At 36.5% G+C, this 16,568-nt stretch overlaps 1 protein-coding gene across 1 annotated transcript; it reads left to right on the forward strand.

Moving 5' to 3' along the window:
* The first annotated feature begins 2,826 nt into the window (after positions 1-2,826).
* Positions 2,827-15,915, forward strand: LOC104891467 (hypothetical protein). The gene is made up of 7 exons (XM_010677163.4): positions 2,827-3,159; positions 3,264-4,589; positions 8,378-8,518; positions 8,744-10,496; positions 11,119-11,354; positions 13,619-14,460; positions 14,537-15,915. Exons 2-7 carry the CDS (start codon positions 3,315-3,317, stop codon positions 15,774-15,776), a joined length of 5,487 nt encoding a protein of 1,828 aa, XP_010675465.2. The 5' UTR covers positions 2,827-3,159; positions 3,264-3,314; the 3' UTR covers positions 15,777-15,915.
* Positions 15,916-16,568: the final 653 nt, after the last annotated feature.

Consider the following 16,568-nt stretch of genomic DNA (forward strand, 5'->3'; position numbering starts at 1 on the left):
AGTACCCCATATAATGTAGAACCCCTTACCAAAGGGTAGGTTACCATTTCATAAGCCAACCAATAGCGACCCACTAACTTTTCAATTTCTTTTTTTTGCTTTTGATTGATGCTTGTTAGTTAAATACTCAATCTCAGTGCACCTTGTAGACTGTTGCAGCTAGATTTTCGGCTCAATTAATGTCACCAACGATAAATATTACCGTTTACAAAAAATTAAATAACCTTAATGATTTCATTAATTAAAAAAATATCAATGGTCATATTTTTTTATCCTCTATATGTAGAGACCAATGTTGGCCTTTCTCCACACTTCCAAAATTCCTAATTAAGATTCTTCATTAAATTAGCGTAATTAACAATTGAGATAATATAGTGTAATTAAAAGTCACGATTTTGTGAACGTAATTGCAATTAGCGAATTACTTCGATTAATTACAAGAAAAATTAAATTAACATAACTACCACATTTAGTTTAATTAACATTATCTACAATCAATGTCAAGAATCTAATTATTAAATTAGTATTGGTAGTTGTATGGGAAAGTAAGAGAGAGAAGGTATCCATGAATGTATGTATAAAATTGTGAAATTGTGAAATCATAAGGGTACTTATAGATGGAAAAATTAGTGGAAAGTGATATGCACGGATAAGGTGAAAAGAGAAAATTATGGAGAGCCCAATGATTGGGGAACACAATTACAAAGGGACCATTTACATAAAAATAAAAACTATATTCTTTTTTTCTCTCTTGATCAGTTAACATGTAATAATTTTTAACGCTCGTAAATTTATTTTAATTTACCATTTAAGTATTCCTCCAACATTCTTTCCGAGTTCTTGAACGTCTTTTACCAATTACTTGATTATTAATTATACCATTTATAATATTTTTTATGATATTCTATAACTAGATATTATAGCTAATACTTCTAGAAACAGTATATGGCAACAACGAGTTCCCAATTGCATTTACATAAATCGGAGCATATAATATGATTCAAAAGATCAAATTATAGTTTTCATGCATTGCGAAATATATTTTTAAAAAATAATTCACCGAGTGCATAAGTTAGCTATTCTTTGTTAAATAAAAAAGGTATATATAGGCTCCGTTTGGTAGGGCGTAAAATATTTTCAGTGTAAAATGATTTTCATGGAAAACAATTTACAATGGAAAACACAATTCCAAAATTAATTTTCCATTGTTTGGCTCGATGTAAGAAAAATGATGAAATGAAAGGAAAATGAAAGGGAAAGTAAGAAGGTAGTGAGAGGAGTGTACAAGAGAGATAAGGAAAATAGTTTTCCCTTCATTTTGAAAGGAAAATGGTTTTCCATCATTGGGAGAGTAATTTTACCCCAAGGGAAAATGGTTTTACACTCTTTTGCCAACCAAACAATGTAAAACTGAAAATAGAGGAAAACAATTTTCCGGGAAAACGTTTTACGCCCTACCAAACGGAGCCATAATGAGAAAAAAGTTCATATAAGAACAATTTATGAGAACGTGAGAACAACTGAATAGTAATTCTTTTTTCCGAAGTATAATTATTTTGAAAGATTGACCTTGCAAGGAAATAATTGGTTATTATATAGCCAAAATAGATTATATATTGGTTATAAGGTTTACTAACAATATCTTCACACCCTTATGTAAGGATCGTTATCATGAGAACGCCTCTTAATATTAGACCATTAACAACACAATTTAAACAAATTTCTTTCCCATAGTGCATACGTGTGTATGTATACGCTCATACGCAAAATGTAGAAATTAAATTTTGTTCATTCGATTTATTTCTTTTGCTTTGTTGTGAATTTTGTTGGAATAAATTAAAAACCTTTTAACAAATAGTTGAATCCTTTCATTTCAAATGGCCTCCTTTAAAAATGTACCTCATCTTTACAAACTGTGATAGGCATCTAACTGGCGGAGTCTCACTGGACATGATTGATACCCATTTGCAAGTATATTTAGCATTTCTAGATGTGTGCTTGGTATTCAATGAATTACGAACTAAATTTTTTTCTAGTAATAAGCCAAAAGCCAATCCAAAAAGCTGCTCCAGTTAGCTTTATCATTTTGACTTAAAAGTCGGTTTTTCAACCACCCAAAAATCAATAACCTAACACTTTTTTTTGGCTGTTTGACAAAATTAAAAAATCAATGGAAAAATCATTTACTAAACATGACCAATACTCCCCCCGTTCGTTTTAATTTACTCACTTCACTCTGGGGGAGAACCAAGGATGAAGTACAAAAGTGGAGAGAGAAACTGAAAAGATGGAGAGAGATCCTGAAAAGTGAGAAAGCGAAACAAAAAAGTGGGTTAAAGTTAAAAAGTGAATGACATGGGTGGAAAAGGAGGAGAAACTAGATGTGATATATTATCAAAAAAAAGAAAAAACAACAGTGTGTAGATTAAAAAGAACCAGACTAAAAAGAAAAATACGTAAATCAAAAAGAAATAAAGAGAGTACTAAATTGGTACTAACATAGCCCACATAAACCCCAAATAGAAACCAAGTGCCATATTCCCTCTACTTGCTCTTCAAGACTTGGGATCTTTACCAAAAGACACCCCTCATTTTGTTTGAAGCTAGTCCTACATTTGGCGCTAAAAAGGGTTTGGTGGGAAAATATAAAGCATTGAAGAAAATAACATATCATCTCAATCCCAAATTCCTCTAAAATCAAATTCCCCACTCTCATATACTACGTGTGCTTATATACCTCTTCAAAAGTTCAAAAACCCAATAACAAAAGTTCAAAAACCCTACCCAATTTTCCAAGCATCTTGGACAAATAAAAAATATAGTAGCGCGTTACCTTCTACAAAAATTAAGCGCGTGAAACTATATAATATACATTTAGTAACAAATATGAACGCTCCTTCTTTTCTCTCTGCCCTAGTTCGTTCTAGTAAATAAGTGCACCAATGAATTCTGTGAAATGGAGAACAGAGAGGAGAGAGAGTGTAAATAGTTTGCGCTTCTTATAAAACCCCCAAAAATTTCTTGAAAATGCAATGTTTTGTTCATATTAGCTGAAATTTACCAGATTATTGGAAGAGATTTGACCTAGATTTTCTAGGGTTTAAAGTCCGCTTCACTTGCATTGTTTCGGGAGATCAAATTGGATTTATCAGGGAGAAGGTGAGTGTTTTTATGTGTTTTGTACTTTATGTTTGTTGTAATTTGATGCTTGAATTAAAGAATATTGATGTATTATAATCGAATTTTATTTGTGTGTTTACTAGATAAAATTGCTGAAAATAGGTGGGTTTGCTCTGTTTTATAAGTATTTTGTCATGCGAAAATCTCAATCGGCGTCCATTTCGCCTAATAATGGCGGGAATGGAATCCGGTTGGGTGTAAGAACACGAAAGAAGCACAAAAAACTTGATGCAATTTGTGAGGATGAATATACTAGGAATCGTAGGGTGTCGAATCAGGGTACTAGTGGAGGAGGACATTTGGGAGGTGACTCTGAGGTTCGTCGAAGCTCGAGGGCGAGGAGAGTGCCGGTGATTCTGGATTCATCGCCACCCCCTCCTAGGAAGAGGCGGAAAGTTGGAAAGTTAGGGGAGAAAGTTGGTGGGGTTTTGGTGAAGAAGTCGAGAGGGAAAGGTAAAGTGAAGGATGAGACTCCTTCGAGTTCTGCTGATTCGGAGGAGGAACTGGGAGCTTGGAGGTCGAGGTTGAGGTTGAGGGGTAAGAATGTGAGTCCGAATCAGCCACGTGGGAAAAGGAAGCTCGTTTGGGATGATGATGAGGAAATTAGTTCTGTAAAGGGTGATCCCAAGGAGGAAATGCCGTGCTTGAATAGTAATAGCTTAAGGGTAACAAAGTCTACTGAGCCTGATAGTGCTAGGGGTTTGGTTGATGGGGAGGATGAGTTGCATGAAGATCATTCAGTTGATGACAGCTTGGAAAATGGGGTTGATGCCTCTGAAAAAGATAGTGATGGTGATTGTGTTCCCTCAACGAGTGGAAGAATTGTTGGAAATGAGGAGATTGTGGATGATAGTCCTGTTCATCTTTTAGTAAAAGAGAGCCCTGAGGAAAAACTGAATAGGATTGCCAATGTGGAAGACCATGAGCAGAATCATGAACCACTGGATCCATTGATTCTTGTAGAGGATGCAGAAAACAAAAGACAAGTAACAGAGGCTACTGCAGTGCCTTCTGATTTAGCTGAAGATGTGGAATGTGATGTCATACATGAGGAGGTTGTTGCAGAAGCCAAGGAAAGCCGTGCAGCGGTTGAGAATGGTGCAAATCTGGGAAAGTGCAATGTAACTGCTGGTGGGATTCCTAGATCACGTGTAGAGAAGGGCAGACGCTGTGGTTTGTGTGGGGGAGGGACGGATGGAAAGCCTCCAAAGGTAATGGCTAATGATTCAGCTGGGAGTGACCAGGAGGCGTACAGTGGTTCATCTGCTTCCGAGGATTGCAATTATGATCCATGGGATGGATTTGGTGATGAACCTGGCTGGCTCGGAAGACTCTTGGGCCCCATAAACGACCGATATGGAATTGCTGGAATTTGGGTTCATCAGCATTGTGCTGTATGGAGTCCAGAGGTGAGTTGCATGCTTCATATGCTGATTACTCATAAAGTCTTCTTCTATTCCACATGACAATGCTATTAATATGTGTGTAAAGTACATATCCAGGCATAATATATTAACTTATGTGGATTTCAGTGCTTACCACTTTTTTTGTTTTGTTTTTGGTGAGTATTCATTGCCTTGGTTTTACCCCTCTTGTATAAGTGCATTATACAACTTATATTGAAGATTGTTCACCTGCTGAATTCATGATAAGTTTCAAAGCAAAGTAGCATTGTCTCACCCCCCCCCCCCCCCCCCCCCCCCCCCCCCCCCCCCCCCCCCCCCAAAAAAATAAAATATATATATATATAAATAAAAGTTTCTTTTTTAGTGCTATTTAAATAATAATAACCCCTTTGTCTATGCTGATTCTTATCTTTCCTTTTGCCCATTTGCATGGATGCATACTTCAAATTCTTACAGTATATGTGCAAATGAGGATTGGGTCCTGTTAGAATTTGCCGGTCCCGTCTTTTTAATGAGAATTGCAAAAAGCTGTTTGCTATCCAGTTCAAACAAAAAATGCTGATATGTCCCTCTGAGACCTTGATTTGGCGAGACACAGTGGGTAGCTATTAATGCAAAGTGAAGTGGGAGTATGAGACTAATGGTTGAGTTTATAAGGGAACACACAACGTCTTTTTTCCCCTTGATGCTTTAGTTTTTAATTGTTTGAGCACCTTGTACGAGTTAGATGATGTGGTGATCCTACTTGGAGATGGGAGTATGAGTGAATGATCTCATTTAAATAGTCGCTAGAGTGAAATTTATCGAAATTGCACTGAACTCAATTAAATGTTATAGTTTCTCCGGCTCTACTCCCTATGTATTTTTTTATACTTTCTCCGTTTCACAATAAGTGAAACCCTTCCCTTATTTGGCATATCCACAATAAGTGAAACCAAGCTCTAAATAGTAAAAAAAATTCACTTTTATTACAAATATGCCACCAAAAAGTAAGAGGGGACTACAACCTATTTGTTCATCACTCTACTTTATTGTGGTCCCCACTTTCTCTCTCTATATTCCTTGATATGTGTACTTTTTCTATGTTTCACTTATTGTGAAACAGAGGAAGTATTTCCTACCTTAACTCTGCGCGTTTGTCAATGCACTTATTCGATATTAAATATCTTTCATTACATATTAGTTAAAATTAATGATTGATTATTAATAAAGTACTCATTTTGACGAATCAAACAAGACCCCACATGACTATATTCTTCCTTATATATTGATAAGAAGATTCTCTCTAAGTTTGAATAGCGTCAAGATTTTTCACGTGAGAAAGGTAAAGGAACATAGAGGGAGTACTTTATTGTGAAGAAGCATGTCAGTTGTCTTTAATAAGAGGTAGGTTTAGAGCAATCATAAGGTGAAAAGCTTACACCATTAACCAATTATTGGGAGTCTCTTGAAAAGCATTGGGATAATAGTATGTTGTAGACGTGTAGCAGTATCCATTTGAAATATGGCTCTTGAGTCTTAGAGAAAACATAAGTTTAGATAAGTGCTACCACTTCGATTCACAATAAGACAAGTCATAATATGTTTAAATTGGTTTTAGTAAAACTGATTCAAAATTCCCACCTTTTATCACAAAACTCAGGACTTATATTAATCTCAATTCGTACGTAAAATAATCACATCTTAGCTCCTTTTGAATGGGTTAGCAAAATTCTATATATTTCAGCAAATAATTCTTGTAAAATGAAGCCTAATCCAACTCGTAATACCTGTAGTTATGCTTTGGTTAAATTGACATGAGTCAGACGTCCCATAAACATTGGGTAAGAGTCCTAAAGTAACAAAAGAACTGGATTGAAACTTTTAGATTTGGCGTGTAAGCCAAAGACTTTGGTCGCAATTAGAACCTTTGAGACGTCTCCAAGCCTTATCCAACTTGTATTACTTCATCCTAAGTATATTAAGATAACAAAACCTTCTGGCCGCTTTCTGTGGATTACGCAGATTGCTGGAAAAACTAGCAATTTCTTTTAGAAGTCATCCCACGTAATTCTCATATACAAATATAATGTATTTCATGCTTTTGTCACCTTGCCACCTACCATCCGCACATCAACATATCCATACAACCAGTAAAACCAACCTAGAACTAAGCCATGAATGATCAAGAACAAGCTGCCTAAAACCCTAGAATAATAACAGCTCAATATTAGCATGAAATGGCTCAAAATGATCCAATTTTGCTATAATTGCATAGGCCTTTGGAACATGATGTCGATTTTATATCTCTCAAATTCTCGTCACCAGCAAAGAGTAACTAGAAAATAGGGTAGAACCGCCTTCTGTTGCTTACATTGCTTTTCTTTAATGGGATATCTCCTGAATGTTTGCCTGGAATTAAAAATTATGAGGTGACTTCCAGTTGTTGCTGATTCCTTAAAAATACCAATCTTTTCTGTTAGTATAATTTTATAAAGTTTATAAAGTCTTCTGGGTTTTAGATAATCCTTCAATATGATGATGATAAAACCTGGAATATTGGAATAAGTGAATCCTGGGAGTTAAGAATCCCTTTTTCCTTTTCTGCTAAAATATGTGAAACAAGTATGAAATTGTGAATGGTAATTCTGAAATAAGGAGTCGTTGGGTTCGCACAAGGGAATCGGAAATGGAAAGGAAACAAGAATGGGAAACACGGGGAAGGAAACAAGAAAGAAAATCCAATACTCCCTATGTCCCTTCTCGTTTGCTCTATCAAGAGTACGTTCACCTCCCAATTTTTGGTTGGGTTGAGATGATAGGAGACAAAAGTGGTGGGACCATATGTAATGTGAGAGTAAGGTGGTGGACCCTTACAATCATTTATAGTATGGAGAAATCTTTTAAGGATATCCCAAAAGGGAATTGGGGAAAACAAGGGACGGAGGGAGTACATTTGTTTGGAGGGAAAGAAATTCAGGGCTTGTTTGGATTGAGTGTAATGCATTAAGGGGGTAAAAGAAGTCAAACTAAGGAAAGTAAGGTGGTTAGAAGTGATGATGAAGGGCAAGAAGTTGTGATAAAAGGGATAAGCTAGTGATGGTAGGAAGAAAAAGAAATGGATAGGGAATTGTTACTCTCATTATGGGGTTAATAGTTACCCACCACCCCCTAGAGTAATTGTCACCCTCATTTGGAGGTAATAACTTCTTCTTCCCTTTCTTCTCATCACAGCAAAATCACATTATCCCTTTGCAACCATCTCAGTTCACCTCCATTTTTCCTTTATTAAGGTGGTTTGACTTTTATTACCCACTTAATCCATTACCCCAAATCCAAGCATGCCCTCAATAATAGAAACACTGAACAAATGAGTTTTTCTCCCTCACTTGCTAGTATCAGTAACAATTCTTTTCTTGAAAATATATATATATTTTTTTTTTTGGGGGGGGGGGATGCATGCTTGAAACTTGTAGCCTCTTCATTCCTAATATCCTAGTTCCTTCTGTTTCAATCGCATTTCATTTTACTGCTTTGTAACTCTTTGTCGTTCGGATCTCGACAAAAACTTTTCAGGGAGTACATAAACATATATTACGCGTTGTTTGTGGTTTTATTAGTGAATGTTTAGAAATGCCTATAATCTGGCTTCCTAACATCTCCAAGCTGTATGGCTGTTAACATCAGTCCATATTTAGTTCTGCTCTGACAGCCAGCTACTCCTTTTCTGGAGTTCTAAGAGTTTTCTGATATACTGTTTATTCAACTTTTTTCTCATTCAAAATCTTTTCATTGTTGATTAATGTGTGTAGGTTTATTTTGCTGGCTTAGGGTGTTTAAGAAATATCAAAGCAGCACTTTGCAGAGGAAGGACATTAAAATGTACCCGCTGTGGGAGGCCTGGGGCAACTCTTGGGTGTCGTGTGGATCGGTGTCCGAGAACTTATCATTTGGTAAGTTGTCATTTTAATCGCTGCTGATATCCCATTTATCCAAGTCTCTTTGTCCCCAAAATCCTTTTCTAAATTCCGACTGGTTGTCGTCATTTATCTGTCTGTCTATTTATGCATATGTCATGTGTGCTTTCTGTTCACATGGTCTCGTATGCTTTTGCAGTTGGAAGGTATAAATTTTCTGCAATCTATTGTTTGTTTTGCTGATTAGTTTTCTTTCGGCAGCCTTGTGCACGAGCAAGTGGCTGCATTTTTGATCACCGTAAATTTCTTATAGCGTGCGCTGATCATCGGTATCTCTTCCAACCTCAAGGACATCAATATGCACAACATATAAAGAAACTTAAGGCCAAAAAGATGAAGTTGGAAGTGAGAAAACTATCAAATGATGCTTCACGAAAAGATCTTGAGGCAGAAGAAAAGTGGTTGGAGAAGTGTGGTGAGGATGAAGAGTTTTTGAGACGTGAAACAAAAAGGCTTCAGCGTGATTTGTTGAGAATCGCTCCTGTCTATATTGGGGGCCCACATTCTGGAGCTGACGATCCTTTTGAAGGTTGGGACTCTGTTGCAGGACTTCAGAATGTCATCCAATGCATGAAAGAGGTTGTCATCTTACCGCTTCTTTATCCAGAATTTTTTGAGAACATGGGAATCACACCACCCAGAGGCGTTCTATTACATGGTTATCCCGGAACAGGCAAGACTCTAGTTGTGCGAGCACTGATTGGGTCCTGTGCTCGTGGGGATAAGCGCATTGCTTTTTTTGCCCGAAAAGGTGCAGATTGTTTGGGAAAATATGTTGGAGATGCTGAGCGCCAGCTTAGACTTCTCTTCCAGGTTGCAGAGAAGTCGCAGCCTTCAATTATTTTCTTTGATGAAATTGATGGGTTGGCACCTGTTCGTACGAGGCAGCAAGACCAGACACATAGTTCAGTGGTATCCACCTTGCTGGCCTTAATGGATGGTTTAAAGTCTCGAGGGTCTGTTATTGTTATCGGCGCTACAAATCGTCCGGATGCTGTTGATCCAGCTCTGAGACGGCCTGGCAGGTTTGATAGGGAGGTTTATTTTCCACTACCTTCGATGAAGGATAGAGCTTCTATTTTGGCGCTTCATACAAGAAAGTGGCCTAAGCCAGTATCTGGTACTTTGCTTGAATGGGTCTCTGCTAGAACCGTGGGCTTTGCAGGTGCAGATCTACAGGCTCTTTGTGCTCAAGCAGCTGTTATTGCGTTGAAACGAAATTGCTCCTGGCACCAAATTCTTTCTTTTGCTGGAGACACTCCTGAGCAGGGAAGACGTCCACAGCTTCCTTCTTTTGTGGTGGAAGAGAGGGACTGGTTGGAAGCTCTTTCCCTTGCTCCTCCCCCATGTTCACTTAGAGAGGCAGGAATGGCTGCAAATGAAGTTGTTGGCTTTCCCCTTCACATACATCTTATTCCTTTCCTGCTCCAGCCACTTTTAAGCTTGATGATATCTCTTTATCTTGATGACCGTCTCTGGCTACCTCATTGTCTCATTAATGCAGGCGCAGCCATTAAAAGGATTGTTGTTTCTCTTATGGAGAAAAAGGGTCTGTGGGCTGATAAATGGTGGTGCCATGCACAAGATTTGGTGCAAGATCCAGACACTAGAAAAGAGATAGTGAGAAGTCTTCGTATTGCTGGAATTGTAGATGGCGATGCTTCTTCTGCTGGTTGTGATCTGTTAAAGGATGCTCCCATTGACAATGGTGGATGTCATCCATGTGATCTTGATTTCAATCCTTCTGGTTCGGTTAGAAATTTATGCTATGCACCATTAAAGAAAACAGGATATAGGATATTGATTTCAGGAGATCCAAAATCTGGCCAGAAGCATATCGTTTCTTGCCTTCTTCATTGTTTTGTGGGTAGTATTGAAATGCAGAAGATTGATTTGGCTACAATTTCGCAAGAGGGGCATGGCGACTTAGAACAAGGCATTTCACATATTTTAAGTATGTCATGCTTCAGTTTTTCCAAGTCATTCTATTCTAAAGGGTGAAAATTGAATGCTTCTGCTTGTCTGAAGATCCTCTCATGTTTTAAGATAATAATCGGTGATGATTACTGGATTTGTTGCTTTGATTTGTCATAGAATGGCCAAGAGAAGGCAAGAAAGGGAAACTGGATTTTTTTTAAGTACTTAAGAGTTAAGACTTCCCTTTCCTTCCGAATTTTGGGGAGTGGGGGTAGGAAATGAGGTATGCAATTGTGCCTGTCCCTTGGCTTAGAATAGAGACATGAAATATGGAATCATGAACTGAATGTTTGGTTGTTAATCAAGGACTAACACTATAATGCCTTCAATTCATGATATTTTCTTGAACTTACATCCATATGCTGTGTATGAAAGTTACGAACTTTTGCACAAACTTGAGACGAAAAGTAGTGATAAAATCATGGGAATATGCAGAAGCTCTGGAAAACTCACTCTGTGGGTTTTACTATCACCCTACCCTCATCTGCTAATGAAATTTTCTGTTAGCTGCAAGGCAGACATAAGTTGGTGATAACTTGTATAGCCTTATAGCTCAAAAGCACATTTGAGTTGCTTCTCATTGTCGGTCTTTATTGCAGTGAAATGTGCCAGTGTGAAGCTGTGTACACTATTCATGCCTAGAATTGATCTGTGGGCCATACGGTCATGCCCTAGTGCCCAGGAAGATGTTGAGAAGAGTAGTCCCATGTCAAGTAGATCTGAATCGATGCAAGAAACAGATTACCAAGATGAGATTTGCAGTGCTTCCCATATATGGAGATCTTTCATGGAGCAGGTGGAATGTATACGTGTTTCCTCATCCTTGATCATACTGGTGATTTCTCTCTCCGTTCTCTCTTGTCCTTTCTTTCTTCTCTCAGGAAATAAGTGTGTATGTCTACTGTTATTCTGGGCTTTCTTGTGTTATGTGCAAGTTTGTGATATTTCTTGTCAATACGAGACCAACCGATTCTTGGTTGTGGATGTTACTTGCATCATGTCTTGTCTTCTATCAAGCTTTCTGTGATCTGTTTATCGTTCCTAGTTGCCTCATCCATGAAGGAATTGGTGTATGGGGAACTTGTTTTTTGATTATTGATGGCTGACACAGTCTGTTTTCCTTCACCTTTTTTATAAGGTTAAATTGTGAAGAAGGAAGAAAGAACGCATAGCGGGGAAGGGGTCTGTGAAGTGTAGACATTGCTTGTCTTTACTAGCCTTCCCTGCCTTTTATCATTCATTATTTCATTGAAGTATTTGTTTACTTTCCTCGCTTGACACTTTGTCTGCATCATATGTTTCCAATATGCTGGGTTGTATACTTTTATCTTCAGCTGTTACTCTCTCTCTCTCTCTCTCTCTCTCTCTCTCTCTTTATATATATATATATATATATAGGGGAAAGATCACATGAGAATGCTCCTTACATGAGAATGAATCTCAACCACACGATTGGATTAGAGTTACAACAGTTGTTCATTAGAGTTATACCTCCCTAAAAAATTTTGAGCCCAAAAAAAAAATTTTTTTTGAACTTTTTTTTTCTTATATTAATTTTTTGGAGTTACATCACTTTTCGTTAGAATTACATCACTTATTCATAAGAGTTATATCGAATAAACTTCATTTTCATTTCTCATGTAAGTATGCATTCTCATAGGAACTCATTTATATATATATATATATATATATATATATATATATATATATATATATATATATATATATATATATTATATATATATATATATATATATAGGATCACGTAACCCCTCCTTATGCTGAAAACCGCGAACTGCAACATAAAATGAGCAAAAAGTCTATGAAAATGAGCAAAACGATAAAATGAGCAAAATGTTCTTAAAATGAGCAAGAAACATTAAATGAGCAAAAATTTGTAAAATGAGCAAAAGTTTCTTAAGTTGAGCGAAAACATAAAATGAGCAAAAAACATAAAATGAACAAAAGTTTGTAAAATGAGCAAAAACTTCATAAAATGAGCGAAAGTGAAGTTTCTTAAAATAAGCAAAAACATAAAATGAGCAAAAAACATAAAATGAGCAAAAATGTCGGTTTTCAGTTTTCAGCTTAAAGTTAGTTTTCAGTACATATATATATATATATATATATATATAATATATTAATATATATATATATTATATAATATTTATATATAGAATTGAGTTCATATGAGAATGCATACTTATATGAGAAATGAGAATGAATTTTACACGCTATAACTCTTATGAATAAATGATATAACCCTAATGGAAAAGTGATGTAACTCCAAAAACAAAATATTTGAAAAAAAAAATTCAAAAAAAACAGTTTTGAATTTTGAATTCAAAATTTTTTAGAGGGATATAACTCTAATGAATAAGTGTTGTAACTCTAAACCAATCGTGTGGTTGAGATTCATTCTCATTTCTCATATAAGGAGCATTCTCATGTGATCTTGCCTCTCTCTCTCTCTCTCTATATATATATATATATATATATATATATATAATATTATATATATATATATACATACATACATATATATACATACATACATATATATACATACATACATATATATATATATATATATACATACATATATATATATATATTTATATATATATATATACATACATATATATATATATATACTTTTGCTTATTTCTGTTCTGTTTTTGGGCTGGTCTTGGCAAGATTTTCTTACATTATATACTTGGCTTTTTTTAGTTGCGAATGGAAAATTCTCTTTAATACAATAATCTCAAATTGTGATTTTGGGAGTGATACGTTAGAGGAAGACAAAAAGGAAAGATATGTGATGTCTTTCTCATTAGCTTCTGTTGTCCAACTCGCTCACTCTTGTGAAATCTAGAGGTCATAGTATATCCGTTACTCTCATAAAAGTCCTTGTATTGACATTTTCCTTTTAGATAAAGAAGTGAAAAGGAGCTGAATACAAACCTTTGAAGGTCTTAGTGATTATTTCCCATATCATATCTAATTTATTGTGTCTGCAATATAAATCATGTTTATGATGAGCAATTGGCATGAAGGTTCTTATTCTTTACTTTTATTGCTTATTTGCTATATGATTAGGCGACTTCAGAGCTTCCAATCTCAGCCCTTCCTCAGGAACTGCGCCACTTCTTCGGCAGTGAGCTTTCAACACCTGAAGGCTCAATTCTTTCAGAATATGGAACTCCGCGATTTGTTGTGGAGGTGGAAGAGGAGATTGACCAAGATAAGTTGATCCATTTGTCTGCATCAGACTTAACGAGGGATTTGATTCAACAATTTGTGCAACTTGTTCACATTGAGAATCATCGTTTTCCGGAACCTAAGATCACCTGTAAAGCTCATCATGAAGATAAAAGTCACAGGAGTGATCTCAAATCAGTGGAGGAACCTAGGGAAAAACAAGAACCAGTAGGAAGCTCTGTCGCAAAATTACCTGTTCCACCTTGCCCAAGAAATGTCAAAGGAAAATCATCCTTGATATCAGCTATCACTGCCTTTGGCTACCAAATTCTGAAGTACCCCCATTTTGCTGAACTCTGTTGGATCACTTCCAAGTTGAGCGAGGGTCCAAACTCTGACATCCGTGGAACTTGGAAAGGATGGCCTTTCAATTCTTGCATTGTGCGCCCTTGCAAGTCAATGTCGAGGGACACAGTTGCCTGCAATACTAACAACAGTAAAGGGAAAGACCAGTTTACATTGGTTAGAGGCCTAGTTGCTGTGGGCTTATCTGCATATCGGGGAATATATACATCGCCAATGGAAGTTGCTCTCGAGGTCAGGAAGGTGCTGGAGCTCCTCATTGGACAGATAGCTGCTAGGATTCAGGCAGGAAAAGATCGATACCAGTATATCCATATTTTATCTCAAATTGCTTACCTAGAGGACATGGTTAACAACTGGTCATACTCTTTAAGAAGGTACAGTTTCATTCTTGTGCTAATAAATTCTCTTGATCTACCTGATTTCTCTGACAAATAATATGCTTAATTGCAGTCTAGAGCCAGATGCTAAGCATATGCAGGGTGGAGAAGAGCCAACTTTTGAGCCAGGACTTGCAAAAGATGGCCTGAAGGGATCAAGTGCTGGACGTCCTGCTAATTTAAACACACCAGGTGCTAACACACTGGAGGTCGAAAAACAGCCCATTATCCAAGGTAGTGGCTTTGAACAACCAGAACTTGAAGAAGTGCTGCAGGAAACATTTGCTGAAAGTTCTCAACCTGCTGTTTTGAACATGAAAACTATAGATATTGGCGTTAACAATCTGATGGAGGCTGTGAACTTTGATGAAGAGTCTGCACAAAAAGCTGTGGCTACAAATGAAGTTGCCTCAAGTATTTGTTCTGCAGGAGAGGTTGGAAATCAAGAGAAAGAGTCTCCCAATGAAATGCTTTTAAGGAGTAATCCTGTGTCACTTGTAGATCCTGTTATTGATCAATCATGTAGTAAAATTTCATGTGCATCGGAGTTGAAACATCTCAAGGATATTACTGTAACTGTTGGACATATGCAGTCTACAGAAGCATCTCGTCAATTGGCTTGTACAGCATACCTTGGCGATCAGACAGCTGGTAGTTGTAATTCAGGAGAACTCGGAAATACTCAGTCCCATGTATCCAGTGAGTTATGCAATCAAACTATTCCTGAATCTTTGGATGAAAATGAGATTTCTGCTGAAGCTGGAAAGTGTACAAGCGATCTTCACCGGCAAGATTCTAGAACTTCTGTGAGCATTGATCTGTCATCAGAGTCTAAAGTCATATGCTGTTATAGTTGCTGCATGGGGTGCATTTATAGTCTTCATCAATTGGTGAAAAAATTAGTTGCCCGGGAGCAGAAACTATCTTCATCTTGTTGCACTGTTGAAGATGTCCATGATCTTGTTTCCACACTATCATCAAGTCTGTGTTCAAGAATCAGGAATCTGTATGTCACTGAGGGCTGCAGTAGTTATGAGAATGGAGGGCTGAGATCCAGAAAGCTTGAATCCCAAGAAATACGTAATACCCCAAATGAACCGGCAAAACTCATGGAATGTGTATGTCATTCAGGGAAGGATTTTTCTAAGGAAGTTGATCTTTCTTCATACCACCAAACTGAATCCGATTTGAAGTACATCTTTAGGGACGGTGTCTTGGTTTCAGCTGTTCCTGACAAGGAGTCGCCTTTCCATTGTAAATATGGTACATTGTGTCTTTCTTCTTTGATAGAGTTGGTGATAGGCATCAAGTAGTCTTTAGATTGATTTGGTATTGGTACAATACTACAATATTTATACTGGCTTGAAAAAGCTCAATTTTGACGATGTCATGGAATTTAGATTTTGGACCAATCCTGTATCATGAGATGCATAAAATCAAAATTTTGCCAAATGATCATGCTTGTATATGCTGTAATTCATGCTTGTAAAATAGTCTTAGCACCATTGAAAAGGTCTCTCTCAGCCAAAACAAGTCTTGAGAAAAGCAACATTGTGTCTGATATTCAACCTCTACTATATGAACATAATGATGTGATGTAATATCCCGACAATTCCCTATTTTTCAAAATACATTTTTTTATATAAACTTAGAGAATCATCAAAGCATTATCGTTCGTGTGATAACGTATTTGCTTATTTAGAATTTGTATCAATAATAATAATAATAATAATAATAAATAACTTTGAAAATACAACTTAGTTAACCAAAAGTGAAACCAACACAAAGTCAAAAGTCAACCATAAAAGTAAAGTCAACCATAAATAATAAAGTTAACACAAACTCTTCATGACTTCCAAAACCCATGATGCATCGTATTCAAACCTGTAATGGACGATGCACTATTGATCCCAAAAGACTGCTCACCAAATGGGTCATTACAAGATCAATAAGGCATAGCCATGATCAACACATACACACACATCACGTAATAAGCAAAGATGAGTATTACATAGTAAATAAAATATAAAACCTAACATGATACTAATAACATTAAGCAGAGATAAATAATAATATAATAACATAGCAGACTACTTTTACTGAAC

Source organism: Beta vulgaris, chromosome 4 (assembly GCF_026745355.1).
Source record: "Beta vulgaris subsp. vulgaris cultivar EL10 chromosome 4, EL10.2, whole genome shotgun sequence".
NCBI lineage: Eukaryota > Viridiplantae > Streptophyta > Magnoliopsida > Caryophyllales > Amaranthaceae > Beta > Beta vulgaris.